General features: G+C 48.4%; 1 protein-coding gene across 2 annotated transcripts in view; it reads right to left on the reverse strand.

Moving 5' to 3' along the window:
* Nucleotides 1-2,158: 2,158 nt before the first annotated feature.
* QPRT (quinolinate phosphoribosyltransferase) overlaps nucleotides 2,159-17,443 on the reverse strand; it is a 17,240-nt gene continuing 1,955 nt past the window's right edge. Inside the window, exons 2-4 of one of the 2 annotated variants that reach the window (XM_023516725.1) lie at nucleotides 4,054-4,196; nucleotides 2,957-3,088; nucleotides 2,159-2,885 (exon numbers count right to left, since the gene is read on the reverse strand). In XM_023516725.1, the coding sequence (XP_023372493.1) occupies nucleotides 2,670-2,885; nucleotides 2,957-3,088; nucleotides 4,054-4,196 (491 nt within the window). In that variant the 3' untranslated portion in view covers nucleotides 2,159-2,669. Of the gene's footprint in view, nucleotides 2,886-2,956; nucleotides 3,089-3,660; nucleotides 4,197-17,443 lie in introns of both variants that reach the window. The other variant, XM_003795866.3, reaches the window with a different exon arrangement.

Below are 17,443 nucleotides of genomic sequence, written 5' to 3' on the forward strand. Positions count from 1 at the left end.
TGCTACAGGCGCCTCCCAGTTCGCAGTTCTTGGTACAGACTCCTCAGCTTGCCTCCATCAGGCTCTGATTTCCTCCCGGATCCTGTGTGCTTCACTTTCCAGTTCCCAGATTACCCTTGGGCCCAACTTTCCTGTGCTGATGTTCAGAATTGCCCCTGGTTCTGTGGGAATTTCGTTCTCCCCTTCAGGCATGAGCTGGGGTTCTCCTGAGTGCATCCCTGTTTCTCTTGGAGGAAGGACGGTAACACAAGGTGGAGGTGGGAACTACAGAGGACAGCCCAAGGAGCACCTCTGGGCTGTATATGGAAATGGTGCCTTTGGTCCAGCTCAGCCCAGAATTCCTGCCAAATGATTCTTCACTTGCCCTGTGCTCAGAGCCTGGCCACGACAGTTGCTCGGTACAGGAGGAAAATCTCGGTCTGCCTGGGGCTTTTGCCTCTGAGATTAGCTCATTGTTTCCTTTAGCTATCACCTTCCTAGGCCGCTAGACTGTCTCCAGGGCTGAGGAAGGGACAAAGGGGTAGGATACCTCCTCTAAGGGAGATTGATACCCCCAGGACCCCTGGAGAATGAGCCTTTGTGAGAGCTGGTTTTCTCTTCTGGCAAAGAATGGAGAAGGGAGTGAGTTCTGGGGAAGGGAGGTCCTGTAGGAAGTCACCTCGGGGACCACCTTCACCTAAGAACCCCTCATGTCTCCACTCCTTCCGAAGCAACCCTAGAAGAGTTAGAGTGAGGAGAACCCTAGGCTTGAAGTGAGGGTAGGGGCGGCCATGGAGGTGAGCAGAACCTCGGGTGTATGTATATGTGTATGTGTGGAGAGCTGGCCTTAGCCTTCTGCTTATACCCCTGAGTCCTGATTATCAAGAAAGGAAGTTTAACATTTGAACATTGCCACCGCCCCCATCCTTCACTCCCTCAACCAGACCTTTGTTCTGGCCCCAGCAGCTCCACACCCATCATCCTCCCCCAACAGATATCAGCCCCATGGAACCAGACCCCAGAAAGCCTTCAGTGCTGAATGGGAATGGGGTGTCCTTTCATTTGAGAGAGGATGCATGATGGAGTCTGTCAGACACCATAGAAGTGAGGAATGGAAGACGCTCATCTCCACCAAAGAGCTAACAATAGTAGCCGGAGCCAAGAGGTAAAATTCTCAATAACTAGTACAACATGGTCATTGGCCAAGTGAAGACTAGACCTGGTGCCACGTGGCTTCAAATATAAGATGCCATTGACTATAACACATAAACATCATAGCTCAAATTGTCAAACTATGCCCAATGCTTTCTTGTGGCTTACAATTTCTGGTTTGTGTTGAAAGAGCTCTTTTGTCCTATTTCAACGTGGATTTTTTTTTTTTTTTGAGACAAAGTCTCACTCTCTTGCCCTAGCTCACAGCAACCTTAAACTCCTGAGTTCAAGTGATCTTCTTGCCTTGGTCTCCCAAGTCTCTGGGACTACAGGTGCCCAACACAATGCCCAGCTAATTTTTTCTACTTTTAGTAGAGCCAGGCTCTCACTCTTGCTCAGGCTGGTCTCAAACTCCTGAGCTCAAGGGTTCCTAGAGTGCTAGGATTATAGAAATGAGCCACCACCCCTGGCCTCAACAGATTTTTATCATGTACAGATGATTCTTGACTTACAATGGGAAACATCTGATAAACCCCTTGTAAGGTAAAAATATCTTAGATTGAAAATGCATTTAATAAGGGCCAGGCGCAGTGGCTCACGTCTGAAATCCTAGCACTCTGGATTGCCCTGAGCTTACATGTTCGAGACCAGCTTGAGCAAGAGCAAGACTCCGTCTCTAAAAAAAGTAGCTGGACACTGTGGCAGGTGCCTGCAGTCCCAGCTACTTGGGAGGCTGAGGCAAGAGAGTCACTTGAACCTAAGAATTTGAGGTTGCTGTGAGCTATAATGCCATAGTACTCTACCAAGGGTGACAAAGGGAGACTCTGACTCAAAAAAAAGGAAAGAAAAGAAAATGCATTTGATACATTTAGCCTGCCAAACATCATAGCTTAGCCTAGCTCAGAACACTACATTAGCCTACAGTTGGGCAAAATTACCTAACACAAAGCCTATTTTATAATAAAGTATTGAATATCTCATGTCATTTATTGAATACTGTACTGAAAGTGAAAAACAAAATGATTTTGTGGGTCCTTGAAGTGAGGTTTCTACTGAATATGTATTGTTTTTGCACCAGGGTAAAGTCAAAAAACCGTAAGTTGAACCATTTGTATACATGAGATGCATGAACAGGCCACAAAGACTTCCTGAGGACAGAACCTGGCTGACGGTGATTGTGCGACACCGTGATTAAGCAGGCACACTGACTTCTACGAAGGTAACACGTGAAAAAAATTGCATCTTAGAATACGTGAACTATGATAATTTTTAGCATTTGCTGATCACTTACTATGTGTTAATTATCACCCCCCAAGTCTCATGAAGTTAATCATTTTTAGACCCAATTTGCAGATTAGGAAACTGAGGTGAGCAGAGGTGAAGTCAACCCTGCTAGGTCACACAAGCGGTAGGTGGCAGAGCTGGAGTTGAGCCCAGGCTAACACCAAGTGTGCCCTGCTAGCCACTGACCCTAAAGGGTGTAACCTCCAGGGTCCCAGCAAGCCACGTTTAACCCATCATCCTCTTTGGCTTTAAGATCAGTGGATTTGAGAGGGTGGTGAATGGGACACTTCCCCAAACAGCTTAAGGGAGAAATCGAGGGCCGGGGCAGCCTGAGTCAGCATGCCCAAAGAGATGACATCGATGTGGGGCCCACAGAACTGAGGGAGGCTGCCCAGGGTGATGCCTCCGCTGGCTTCCACAGCCACACATGGAAACTGGGCCTTCAGCGCAGCAGCCGTGACATGCAGCTCCTGTGGGACATAAACCAGGGAGAGTGAGAGGCCCCCACATGTCCCCTCCTAGGAAGCAGAGCCCCCCTCACCTCTGGCCCAAAGTTGTCCAGCATGATGAGGTCGGCCCCAGCCTCGGCTGCCTGCACCGCTTCCTGCAGGCTGCTGCACTCCACCTCCACCTTCAGCGAGAAGTCAGCCGCCTGCCGGGCACCCCGAACAGCCTGTAGGCAGCAGAGGGGGGGCATGGTTGGCACATGCCCCTGGGGTGCAAGGAGCTGGGACCAGCATTCAAAAGGCCCCACATGGTCACTGAGCTTGGGGCTCATGAGGAAACTGGACATAGGGATGTTTTATATTAGGTTATACCACGTGAAATAACCACATTAGTGATTTAAAAAACAGCCACATATTATCGATATTTGCCATTTGGACCCAAGTTCAGTTTGACTTAGATTATTAAAACTAGAAGGGATCTCCCAGAACACTGCACAGATGGAGAAACAGGTGCAGAGGGTCGGAGAGATTGGCCCCAGGCTGTGACGCCATCAACACTGGTTTCCCAGTGGTTTGTCCTTTGCTCTTGAACAACATCTAAAGCTGCAGAAGAGCAAAGGTAAAGAGCAAGTCCAGCCCCCACATGATGGATGAGGCAGCTGAGGGTGCAAGAGTCTTGCTCCTCTGACTCCAGGCCATCGCTCTGCACCAGATGGTGGCAGGGGGGTCTGGTGGAAGGAAAGTGTGAGGAGGGAAGGGCTGGACCAGGGCCAGGGCAGGGGCTCAGCAGGGCAAGCACCTTTTCCACATCACCAGCTGCCATAATGTGGTTGTCCTTCACCATCACCAGCCCTCCCAGGTCATAGCGGTGTGTGGAGGCCCCACCCACGAGGAGCCCATACTTCTCCACCAGCCGGAAGCCTGGTGTAGTCTTCCTCGTGCCAGCCACATGCCCAGTCCAGCCGGTCCCCCTGGCAGCCTCCACAGCAGCTGCAGCAGCACTGGCCACACCACTGCAGCGGGCCAACATGTTAAGGGCCACCCGTTCCCCCAGCAGGAGGCAGTGGGCAGGGCCCTGGACTTCAGCCACCTTGGCCACTGGCACCAGCTTCGATCCCTCAGGGAAGAACCAGGATACCTGGCAGTTGAGTTGGGCAAAGATGGCATCAAAGAAAGGGCGCCCCGCAAGTACCCCAGGGGATTTGGCCCACAGCACAGCCTTCGAGGGGGCTGCTCCAGCGACCCAGGCTGCATAGTTGAGGCCTGGGCAGTCCTCCCGAAGCCAGCTGTCCACCAGGGCTCCCAGAGTGGTCGGGGGCAGTAGGAGTGCCAGGCCTGGAAGGGAGAAAGAGAACAGCTGTTGCATTTGGCTGCCCTTTGCATTCAGGGGTAAGGGTCAAAATATTAACAACCAGTTAAACTGAGCACTAGCCCATTGGGGTGGAGATCTAGGGGTCCCAGGAGAGAGGCTGAGGTATGGGGTGGGCCCTGTGGACTGGATAAAGTTGCTGGACACCTAAATATAAACTTCTGATAAAGATCAAATAATTTTTTTTGAGACAGCGTCTCACTATGTTGCCCTTAGTAGAGTGTCATGGCGTCACAGCTCACAGCAACCTCAGACTCCTGGGCTGAAGCAATTCTCTTGCCTCAGCCTCCCAAGTAGCTGGAACTACAGGTGCCTGCCACAGTGCTCGGCTATTTTTTGTTGCAGTTGTTATTGTTGTTTAGCTGGTCCAGGCTGGGTTCAAACCCACTAGTCTCCATGTATGTGGCTGGTGCTGAAACCACTGTGCTACAGGTGCCGAGCCAGGATCAAATCATTTTTATTTTATTTTGGGGGTTTTGTTTTGTTTTGAGACCAGGTCACATGGAGGGTCTCACTCTTGCTCGTGATGGTCTCAAATGCTTGGCCTCAAGCAATCCTTTCTCTTCAGCCTCTCCAAGTGTTAGGATTACAGGGTGAGTCACCACACCTGGCCCTTAAACATCAAATAATTTTTAGTACAAATATCTCCAAGGTGATATTTAGTTAATGCTTATACTTAAAAATTACCTGTTGTTTATCTGAAATTCAAACATAACTAGGTGTCCTGTATCTTATCTGGCAATTCTAGTGCTTAGTCAACAGTTATTTATCATCCAGAAGTATTTTGACATTTCAACCGCACATACTACCATCCTGTGCACACAGCCTCAAGGGTGCCTGCAGCCACCAGGGTCTGCTTTGCCTGGAAGGGTGAGTTGTGCACCAGCTGGAGCTCTACCAGCAGAACGTAAGCTCATGTGTCTTTTTCATCCTAGTCTTCTCTACAGCGCAAAGTACCTATTTTAAAGTTGGAAGTTCAGCTTTTTACTTTTTATTTATTTATTTTTGAAACAGAGTCTCACTTTGTGGCCCTTGGTACAGTGCCACAGCATCATAGCTCACAGCAACCTCCAACTCTTGGGCTTAAGTGATTCTCTTGCCTCAGCATCCCAAGTAGCTGGGACTACAGGCACCCGCCACAACACCCAGCTATGTTGTTGTTGTTGTTGTTGTTGTCATTGTTGTTTAGCAGGCCCTGGCTGGGTTCGAACCCACCAGCCTTGGTGTATGTACCCACTGAGCTACAGGCACTACCACTACTGGCTATTTTTTAGAAGCAAGATTTCACTCTGACTCAGGCTGGTCTTGAAACTATGAGCTCAGGCAATCCACCTACCTGGGCCTCCCAGACTTTTTAAACGTGGAGACTGAGGACCACAGAGGAAAGGCAAATCGGCACACAGCGGACTGGCAGCAGAGGCACAGGGCTGCCGCCCATGGTCATGGCTCTGCCCTTCAGCCTTTGCTCTCCACCCTGAGCTTCAGCGCAAGCCTGAAGCTTCAGCAAAGCTTGGGAAGAGCTTGGGAAAACGGTCTAAGAATCTGTTCTGTCAAAGTCCTTTGCCTGTAAAATAGCGTTATTGGATATGGTGGTTTCTGAGGTCCTCAGGCTCAGCGTGCAGCAACTGACAGTCCTCTGGGGCTTTTGTTGTTTGATTGGTTGGTTTTGAGACAGAGTCTCACTTTGTCACCCTCGGTAGAGTGCCTTGGCATCACAGCTTACAGCAACCTCAAACTCCTGGGCTCAAACAATTCTCTTGCCGCAGCCTCCCAAGTAGCTAGGACTATAGGCACTCGCCACAACGCCCGGCTATTTTTAGAGATGGGGTCTTGCTCTTGCTCAGGCTGGTCTCGAAACTCATGAGCTCAAGCAATCAGCCCGCCTTGGCCTCCAGGAGTGCTAGGATTACAGGCGTGAGCTATCAGGCCCGGCCAGCTAACAGTCCTTTGTGACTGTCCCGCCGGATGACCACAGAGGCGGAAACAGACACGGTGCAACGTCGCCACCTTTCTGCCAGGGGAAGAACTGCAACCTGATATGCACCTGACAGCTGCGAATTTGCCTTCCGCCTTGAGGGAAGGTGTTGGGTTTGGTGGGCAGGCACACACACGCACACTTTGCTCCAAGTTGAACTTAAGGCCAGATATTCTTGCATGCTCTGCTCTCAGAAGTAGACTGTCTCTTGTTTGACCCTCCTTCCCTAAGGCCAAACTCTCAACCTCCAGCCCCTCATTCCATTTCTTCTGAGCCCCAGTCTGCAGTGACTGCACCAGGTCCTCCATCCCCATATTCTCTCCTACATCTGCTTCCCAAATGGCTCCGTTCCTCCAAGGAGAGCCAGCTGCGTCCAGGCTGGCTACTGAGAACAACGACCAGACATGGTGCCTATCTCTGTCACTCACACCCAGCTAGGGAAAAGGCCTGTCAGCAAGCAGCAGCGATGCAGATCCTACCCCCACCTCACCTCACTGCATTCAAACTAGGTGCAGTGATTTCTTTTTAAATCGAATTTGAATCCGTCAACTGGTAAGTATTAGATGAACAAACTATGATGCAGCTATACGATAGAATTCTACTCAGCAGTAAAAAAGGAACCAACTATTGATGTACACAACAGTAGGGACAGGTCTCAAATGTATTATTCTAAGCAAAAGGAGACAGATTCAAAGGACTACCATCTGTAGGATTCCATTCCCACACGCCATCCTGGAAAAGGCCAACTTGCCTCAGGCGTGGGCAGGGATGGCCACCAGGAGGGGCAGCACAAGGGAGCTTTTTGGAAGTGATACAATTGCTCTGTATCTTCTCGGGGGTGAGGTCTATGCAACTGATGCATGTCACCCCTCAGAACTGCACACAAAAAAGTATGAATTTTACTGCCTTAACTTCATTAAATTCGTCCTTAAAATAAAACAATGAAAAAGTAAATTTGAGTAGTTCACTCAAGGATTCTCTCCTTGACAAAATTCTACTCAGGTGCCCCTGAGCTATTTTTCACCTAGGCTTTGGGCTTCCATGTTCACCTCTGCATTGTCCAACTTTAGCAGGAATCCTGCCAAGTCAGTTGAGCCAGAATCCCCCATCCTCCGTATCTGATCACCCTGGATATCTGATCTAGTTCCTCACCCTCCACCTTCCCCTAGATGACATCGGATCCCCTGGCCTGCCTTCAACAAGACTCCACTTAGGCTAGTTTAGCCAGAATCCTCCTTGCTCTTGACATTTTTTCTTAGTAATTTTCTACCTACTGCCCCCGCCCCTTGCTCCTTGGCTGTAATTCTCACTTGTCCTTGTATTCAGAATTGAATCTAGTTCTAGCCTATTAAATAATCTCAGATAAAATGTTTTCACTGCTGTAACTACTGCCTAACTCTGGTTTTCTTTGGTAACTTTTCTGCTGAAAACTCTGCCTTCATGGCATTAGTTCCAGCTCTCTTGATTTCTTTCCATTTTCATCAAATTCTTTTTCTTTTTCTTTTTCTTTTTAAGCCTATAGCACCCATTATTTCAGGCAGTCTCCCTTTCATGTACTAACCAGGCCTGATCCTGCTTAGCTTCCAAGATCAGACAAGATCAGGCAGATCCAAGGTGATAAGGCCACAGATGACAAATCCTTATTAAGCACCTGCTCTGTGCCAGCTCCTAATTGCTGGCACACTCATGGGCAGTTCTTTCACTTTTCAGCCTGTAGCCTACACTGTTCCAGAGTTGTGCCTTTGCCTGGAATCTCCTTCTCTCACCCTGTTACCCTCTTTCCCAAACTTTTGCTCTTTTGAGTCTTCTCTTAAACATCCTCAGCAGGGTCCTTCACGGACTCTCCCCACAAATTAGGTCCTAGGCTTTCTCAGCTCCCTGTTCTTCCCCCAACTGTCATACTCTACAGTTGTTTCCTCTCAAAGGTCAAAGACTATCTGTCCATTGACTGTATCCCAAGTGCCTAACACAATGAATCATACAAATTGTCTGCTTTTATAGGTCAAAACAGCCAAATATTGGCAATTTTACATTGTTTAGCTTAATAGCGTATGATCAATGATACTTATCCCCTTAAAGAAGACATGTAGCAGCATCAATCCAAGCCCAAACTCTGGGGCCGCACTCCTGGGTTCCAAGACTGGCCCTGCCACTTTTTGCTATATGATTATGGACCAGGGACTAAACCTCTCAGTGGCCTTAGGTTCCTCATCGGCAACAGGAATAATAACAATGACCTTATGGGGTTGTTATGAAAATAAAAGAGTTTGTATTTTGCAAAACCCTTAGGAACATTGTCTGGCACAGGATAGGCGTGTTTGCTAAAGAAATTACTAAAGCATTTCCCAAATGTGGTAGGTGCATGGAAGAAGGAATGACTAAGTGTCCCTGAGGGAGGATGAGTGATGCTTGTCGGGCAGAAGTGTGAGGTGGGGCAGGACATTGGGGCTGACAAAGAAGGTGTGCAGGGCTCAAAAGCAAACTATGGGTATATGTGTGTGTGTGGTGGTGGGGGGGGGTGTAAGCGTAGGATTCACGGGAGAAATGGAGGGAAGGGAAGCCAGAGGAGGAAAAGACTAAACTACTTAGCTGAGTGATCTGGCCAGATCCCAGGGGCCATCATAGAATTGTGAAGGGTATGATATGATTATAATTTGGTTCCAAAAGGGTCACTATAGGCTCAGTGCCCATAGATCAGTGGTTAGGGTGCCAGCCACATACTCCAAGGTAACCCAGCTAAACAATAATGACAACTGCAACAAAAAGATAGCCGGGCATTGTGGTGGGCACCTGCAGTTCCAGCCACTTGGGCGGCTGAGGCAAGAGAATCACTTAAGCCCAAAAGTTTGAGGTTGCTGTGAGCTGTGATGCCACAGCACTTTACTGAGGACAACATAGTGAGACTGTCTAAAAATAATAATAATAATAAGGATCACTGTAGCCACCAAATGGCAAAAGGAGGCCAAGGTAATCGGCCAGTCAAAAAGGGAGAAGGGCTGGGAGTGATGGCTTACTCCTGTAGTCCCAGTGCCTTGGGAGGCTGAGGCAGGAGGATCACTTGAAGATCCTCAGAATGCTCCTCAGGAGGGAGTTCAAGACCAGACAGAGCAAGAGAGAGAAACTGTCTCTACACAAATTAAAATATTAGCTGGGTATGGTGGCTCAGGCCTGTAGTCCCAGGTACTTAGAAGGCTGAGGTGGAAGGATCGCTTGAGTCCAGTGAGCTATGATGGCTCCACTCCACTCCAGCCTGGGCAACCAAGGGAGACTTTGTCTCTAAAAAATACAACTAAAAAAATAGGGATGAAGACTCAAGCTTCAGTGGTTCATTATGGGCAAATGTGAGAGCTGTTTCTTAGGGAGAATCTACCAGGATTAGCAGCAGATGAGATGTGGAAGCCTGGATCTCTGTCCTGGGTAGCTGAGAGCTGACAGAGGCATTGTTCTGAGAGAGGAACAGGTCAGGGTGCAGGAGGGCACAGCAGGAGGGGACAGCAGGAGGTGACTGCTCTAAGTGCTGTGATGTGCCAGCTGCAGCTACTTGTATGTCCTCTCATCTGGAACTCAGCATAAGGGATTGTTTCTGCTTCACACATACAGGAACTGAACCCCAAAGAGTTTCCCAAATTGTGCTCTGGAGATACAGCTTATGAGCAGCAGAGCTGGGGAAAGAATGAGCTTGGTGTTGCAGAGGTTAAGATTGAGAGTCCAGCAGGAATGTCAGTGGTACTGTCCAGAGGTAGGAGAACAGTTGTGGACTTGGGGAGAGATGCTGAGTGAACAGTAGAGATTTGGGGGCCGCAATCACATGCAAATGGTGACTGCACATGGCAGTGACTGACGTGGCAGGGGATGCGATCACTGTGGGCAGGGAGGAAGAAGGGGCCGGCTCTGAAATGTCAGTAATGAAAGGACAAAAGTGTGGCCATCACAGAGAGAAGCAGCACCAGGAGTGGGTGTCTGGGAAGGGGAAGATGGTTTCAGGAGGTGGGGGGTGAGCAGAAGTAAGTGGAAGGAAGACTGAAAACGGACTTAGTGACTGGGAGGCCTTCGCTATAGCAGTTTCAGTCCGTGTGGTCAGGGCAGAAGCCACGTTATCACTGGCAAGGAGTGCATGGGAGGTGGGGAAGTGGAGGCAGCGGTCGTAAACCACTCCTTTCAGAAGAATTTGACAAAGCAAGGCCTTCAATGTGGCTGCAGTTAGAACCATCTGGGGAGCTTCTCAAACTGTCTGATGCTCGGGCCTATTCTAGACTAATTGAATCAGAATCTCTGGGGGGGTGGTTCCCAGGCAACCATGTTTGGAAAGAGCCACCCCCTCCCATCCCCATGACTCAGATGCAAATGAGGGTTAAGAACCAATTCTCCCATAAGCCCATATATAGTGCCTCCACTGTCATGACATGTCCAGAAAAAGCAAATCGATAGTGACAGACAGCAAATTAGTGGTTGCCAGGGGCTGGGAATTAACTAAAAATGGCATTAGATCTCACTGGAGTGATAGAAATGTTCTATGGCGACAGCTGCACAACTCAGTAAATTTACTAAAAATCACTGAATTATACACTTAAACAAACAGGAACAAGTGCTCTAATGAAAGGCATAAACCATTTTCCAGCCCTAATGAGCCAATGTGTCCAGGCCTTGAGCATCAAGAAGAAAGATGAGCTTGGAAGCGCCCATAGCTCAGTGGGTAGGGCACCAGCCATATACACTAAGGCTGGCAGGTTCAAACCTGGCCCCGGGAAGCTAAACAACAATGACAACTGCAACAACAAGAAAAAAAATAGCCAGGCGTTGTGATGGGCACCTGTAGTCCCAGCTACTTAGGAGGCTGAGGCAAAAGAATTGCTTAAGCCCAAGAGTTTGTAGTTGCTGTGAGCTGTGATGCCACAGCTTTCTACCCAGGGCAACAGCTTGAGACTGTCTCAATTAAAAAAAAAAAAAAAGACAGAAAAAGAAAGATGAACTGGGTGTGGGGGCTCACACCTGTAATCCCAGCAACTTGAGAGACTGAGGCAGGAGGATTGCTTAAACCCAGGAACTCAAGACTAGCCTGGGCAACAACATAGCATAGCAAAACTCATCTCTTTAAAAAAAGAGAGAAGGCTCGGTGATGTGGCTCAAGCAGCTAAGGCGCCAACCACATACACCTGAGCTGGTGGGCTTGAATCCAGCCTGGGCCCGCCAAACAACAATGACAGCTGCAACCAAAAAATGGCCTGGCGTTGTGGTGGGCGCCTGTAGTCCCAGCTATTTGGGAGGCAGAGGCAGGAGACTCGCTTGAACCCAGGAGTTGGAGGTTGCTGAGAGCTGTGATGTCACAGCACTCTACTCAGGGTGACAGCTTGAATAAATAAATAAATAAATTAATTAATTAATAAAATAAAAATAAAAAAGGAGAGAAGAAGGAAGAGAACATACTACCACCTGTGAAACTCTCTTGCCAAAACAGCTGAACCTGAGTTATCAGAAGCAACTACCAATTTATATAACAAGAAAACCAGAGGATAGAACATGTTAAACTATACCATGGGGATACAACCTGCAAACTTCAGGTCCTAGGAAATTCTGCCAGAAAATAGACTAACATCATCAACAAATAAATTGCCAGGAAGACAAAACATTAAAGAGTCTTAAAGTACATACTAACCAAGTATAATGTGTGGCTCTTATTTGGGTCCTAATTCAAAGAAACAAACTGAAAACAAATCGGAACATTATGAGACAATTGAAAATTGGATCCCTGGATATTTGATGACATCAAGGAAATTTTTAAAAATTTAGTTGTGGGCTCGGCGCCTATAGCTCAACAGGCTAAGGCGCCAGCCACGTACACCTAAGGTGGCGGGTTCGAATCCCCAGCCCGGACCCGCCAAACAACAATGACGGCTGCAACCAAAAAATAGCCGGGCGTTGTGGCGGGCGCCTGTAGTCCCAGCTACTTGGGAGGCGGAGGCAAGAGACTCGCTTGAGCCCAGGAGTTGGAGGTTGCTGTGAGCTGTGAAGTCACGGCACTCTACCCAGGAGGATAGCTTGAGGCTCTGTCTCAAAAAAAAAAAAAAAAATTGTGACAATGGTATTGTGGTTTTAGTAAAAAGAAAAGGTCATATCATTTAGAAAAAAACACGTTGAGATGTTCATGTATGAAAAGATTTGAGAGGCAGTTTGCTTTGAAATGCTGGAGGGTGGGGAGGAGGAGCGTGGGAGGGGCGGGGCAGCCCAGATGCGGCTGGTTGCCGGACTGATCGTGGTTATATGGGGTTCACCATGCTTCTCTGTCTGCCTTGTGTGTGTCTGAAATTCTCTCTAATTACAAAGTGAAAAAAAACATAACTAAGTAAAGGAGAGAGTGAGGCCCCACTTGAGATACGATCATGGAAAGATTTTGTTTTTAGGATAGCATATATGAAAAAAAAAAGGACTATGTTTCTTTTCTATACTCTCTCAACACAGAACACTTTTGTGATCAGAGTGTGGGGTTTTTCCCCACATGAACCAGTTCTCTGACATTAGCTGGGTGTCCTACAATTCAGCTCCATTCTCACTAACCAGTTATTAGAGACACCACAGACTAAGGGCTCAGTCCCACAGACCGCCCCTTGCTTTAAATGCCAATGTCAAGTAGTAGTTTCCCATGTGACACACAGCTTCTGTCTGACTTGGCTACAAACCACAGGTTCTCACAACCCTCATCTTGGGTTTAATCATTTTCTACAGTAGCCTCACAGATCCCAGGAAACCAATTTTCTTACTATCGCTGATTTATTACAAAGAATTTTTTTTTTTTTGGAGACACTGTCACGCCATTGCTTAGGCTAGAGTGCCAAGGCATCAGCCCAGCTCACAGCAACCTCAAACTCCTAAGTTCAAGTGATCCTCCTGCCTCAGCTTCCCACGTAGCTGGGACTACAGGTGCCTGCCACCATGTCCTGCTAATTTTCCTATTTTTAGTAGAGACAGGGGTCTTACTCTTACTCAGGCTGGCCTCGAACTCGTCAGTTCAAGCAATCCTTCCACCTTGGCCTCCCAGAGTGGTAGGATTACAAGTGTAAGTCACTGTACCCGGCCACAAAGAATATTTTAAAGGACATAGACGAGCAGCCAGCTGGAAGAGATGTGCAGTGCAGGTACCGGAGAAGGGGTGCAGGTCTTCCATGCCCTCTTTTGGCACACCATCCTCCCCACAGCACCTCCACGTGTTCCGCAAGCTGGAAGCTCTCCAAACACCATAATGCAGGGGTTGCTATGGAGGCTTCATCACATATTATTAACTCAGTCTCCAGCCCGTCTTCCCTTCCCAGAGGATGGGGAATACAGCTGAAGGTTCTAAACTTCTAATCATGGCTTGGTCTTTTTGGTGACCAGCCCCCAGCCAGGGGCCCCCAGCCCCCAGCCAGGGGCCCACCAAGAGTTGCCTTATTAGAATAAAACCCTCCAATCACCCAGGAAATTCCAAGGGGTTAGGAGCTTTGTGTCAGGAACCAGGGATGAGCACTGAAACATATATTTCTCACCATAAGTCACAATGTCATGGGGTAGGGCAGTGGTTCTCCACTTTAGCTCCACAATGGAATCATGGGGAGCTTTGGAAAATGCTGATCCCCCAGCCCCCCGGGCCCTATTACTAGAGATGCTGATATAACTGGTATAGAATGTGGTAACATAATTCTAATTTGCAGAAGAGTAGAGAATTCTGAGTTACAGGAAAAGAATAATCACTATCATATTGGTGCCTACACCGTGCCAGGCATTTTCTAAACATTGTCACAAATTCTCCCTGCAGTTCCTTAAGGGAGATATCATTCAAGTTCAAAGATGGCAAACCAAGGCTTGGAAATGTAGAGGGAAATTACCAGAAAGCAGAGCTAGGAAATGCTAAAGCTGGACAATGATGGACTCAGGCCTGACCTCTCCACAGCTGGGTGCTTTTAGAGCATCACAGCTGCTGCCACTAGCAGGGGCTACTCTCCAGCCCTCTTCTTCAAGATCAGTTGTTCTGATCACCAAATGTAGAGGGAATGCTGCGTGTCTCATGTTCCATTTGTGAAAAATAAATAAATAGTTTTCTTCAGGCCCCAACTCTCTCAGGCATTTCCAACAAAAGGGATTCCTGTGTGTCGCTTTGAAAATACAAAACTCTCCTACTTAGCAGCTGTTACTGAAAGGACTCTGGAGAGGGGAAGGCTGTTTGTGCAGCTGCCAAAGGAAAGATGCCTTACAGAGGGCGGCGGCTGCCACCCTGGGAGGAGACAGCTGTACCCGCCCTGCCCTGTGTCCTGTCCTTGCTGTTATAGATGTAAAAGTTCTTCCAAGATCCCTGGACTTTGGAGATTAGAGTTTTAACTGTGGGTGGTTTTTGTTTTTTGTTTTTTGTTTTTATCTGTGGGCAAGTTTTATCTTGCTCCCTCAAGGTGATATCTTTTAATTGGTTGTCCAGAGTTAATACAACTTTAATAAAATTGACATCTCTGTTTCTGAGAGGATCTAAACATCTTGGGATATTTTCTACATTTCTTCTCTCTTTACAAGTAATGTAAAGTAACCCACAGAACTAACATCTCTGGCAGGACAGAGGGTGTTTCCCTCTGACACGTTTGCTGCTCTGTTCTAGATTGTTCATTGACTTTTTTTTTTGGCAGTTTTTGGCCAGGGCCGGGTTCGAACCCACCACCTCTGGTATAGGGGCTGGCACCCTACTCCTTTGAGCCACAGGCACCGCCCCTGTTCATTGACTTTTACTGTACTTCTAGGTTACCCTTAACCTACATGCTAGGTGACCTCGGGTGAGTCATCAACCTCTATGAGTGTCAGTTTCACAAGGAAATCCTAGAGATGCCTGGAGGACAGAACAAAGCAATTCACATAAAGCACCTAACAGTGCCTGGCCAGGTGTCTTTATACCCAGGCATCTCACTCTGGCAGCTCTGGTCCTCCATCTGTTTATTTGTTGATTCATTCAGCAAACACCAGATGGAGACAGGCTGGTCAGCACTGCGGCTTCTGGATAAATGTTCTTTTCCTTCCCCCTTCACTCCCCAAAGAAGAGACATGACCTTCAAGTAGGGCCACATGTGACCGACCACCCATTCCTCAAGTGGTAGACAGACCCACAGAATTTCTGAGAGGGGAGAGATGACCTGTTGTTAAGCTATGAGAGTGAGAAGAGAAGCTGGGAGAATAGGCTAGAATTTGAGAGGGGAAAGGAAAGCTTGCCAGGCAGAGAACGGGGAGAGCATAGTCAGGCAGCAGAGCCTTAGGACACGTGAAGCTGATGATCCTGGTCTTGGACATGAGGAGAGAAAGCTGAATCACACAATAGGGCCAGACAGTAGGCCATGGGTAAGAGGAAGAACCAAGGTTCTGCTCACTGGACAAGGGGAAGTCACTACAACATTTCAATCAGAAATCACTTGCATCCCTCAAGAACCTAAGAAACAATTTTTGAGCTGAGAGACTGTTGCAAGGGCCTGAGCAAGAAGCACCAAGCAGGGTGAGCTGTAATGGAGTGGGGGGTGGGGATGTCCCTCCCAAGGTCATAGGAAAAGGCCACCCCCACCACCTGCAAACCTCACCCAAGAGATGCTGAGACTGGCCCTGCCACCCCTCACAGGCCCCATGTGGGCCACCCTGGGACCACACCTTATGAAACATCAGATGTGGACACATGCAGGAAGGCAGAGAGGCAGAGAATCCCTCCAAACAGGCTGCTGCTGCAGAGGGAGGAGCTGGTGGATACAGAAAGGAAAGAGGGTCAGGTGATGCCTCAGACATAAGCCTGAAGGAAAACTGGGAAGTCTTTGGATTTGGGGGTATGAGGGAGAGTCAGCAGTCAAAGGTGACACTGAGATTTCCAGACTGAGTAGGAGGATGGTGAGGCAGGAACAGAAACAGAGAAGTCAGAAGGAAGAGCTGGTGGCAGGGGAGGACTTTGAGTTTGACATGACAGAGTGATATCAGATAGAAATGGACAGTTGGGTTTTAAAAACAGAACTGGGGCCAGGAGTAGTAGTTCATGCCTGTAATCCTAGTACTCTGGGAAGCCAAGGTGGTAGAATTGCCAGAGTTCAAGACCAGCCTGAGCAAGAGCAAGATAGCCCCACCCCACCGCTCTGACTCTACTAAAAACAGAAAAGCTAGCTGGGTGTGGTGGCATGCACCAGTAGTCCCAGCTACTCAAAAGGGTGAGGCAGGAGGATCACTTAGGGCTAGAAGTTTGAGGTTGCAGTGAGCTAGGATGGCACCACTACACTCTACCCATGAGGACAGAGCAAGACCATGTCTCAAAAACAACAACAACAACAAGAAAAACGGAACTGGAACCAGGGGGGATGCCGAGACAGATGTGAGGAACCAACAAAATCACCAGCAAAACTCACCATGTGGTTTCTCTGTGACAGGCCCTTGACACATATCATCTCAGTGAATCCTCACCGCCTTTTACACTTACCAAGGAGGAAACAGAAACAGGAGGCAAAGCATCCTGTCCGAAGTCACACAAGCTACCAGGTGGCAGGGAGGGGACTTACTAGAACCCATGCATCTGAGGTTTAGAAATGACTCTAAAGCAGGCGAGGTGGCTCACGCCTGTAATCGTAGCACTCTGGGAGGCAGAGGCAAGTGGATTACTTGGGCTTGAGAGTTCAAGACCAGCCTGAGCAAGAGTAAGACCTCATCTCTATTAAAAAGAGAGAAACTAGCTCGGCACCTGTGGCTCAAGCGGCTGAGGCGCCAGCCACACACACCTGAGCTGGTGGGTTTGAATCCAGCCCAGGCCCACCAAATAACAATGACAGCTGCAACCAAAAAAATAGCTGGGCGTTGTGGCAGGTGCCTATAGTCCCAGCTACTTTAAGGAGGCAGAGGCAGGAGAATTGCTTGAGCTCAGGAGTTGGAGGTTGCTGTGAGCTATGATGCCACAACACTCTACCCAGGGAGATAGCTTGAGGCTCTGTCTCAAATAAAAGAAAATAAAATAAAAAATAAAAATAGAGAAACTGAGTGGCGCCTGTGGCTCAGTGAGTAGGGCACCAGCCCCATATACCAAGGGTGGCGGATTTGAACCTGGCCCCGGCCAAACTGCAACGACAACAAAAAAAGGGCCAGGCATTGTGGTGGGCACCTGTAGTCCCAGTTACTCAGAGGCTAAGGCAAGAGAATCACCTAAGCCCAAGAGCTGGAGGTTGCTGTGAACTGTGACGCCATAGCACTCTACTGAGGGAAATAAAGTGAGACTCT

Source organism: Otolemur garnettii, unplaced genomic scaffold (assembly GCF_000181295.1).
Source record: "Otolemur garnettii isolate 467f Iridium unplaced genomic scaffold, OtoGar3 scaffold00096, whole genome shotgun sequence".
Lineage (NCBI taxonomy): Eukaryota > Metazoa > Chordata > Mammalia > Primates > Galagidae > Otolemur > Otolemur garnettii.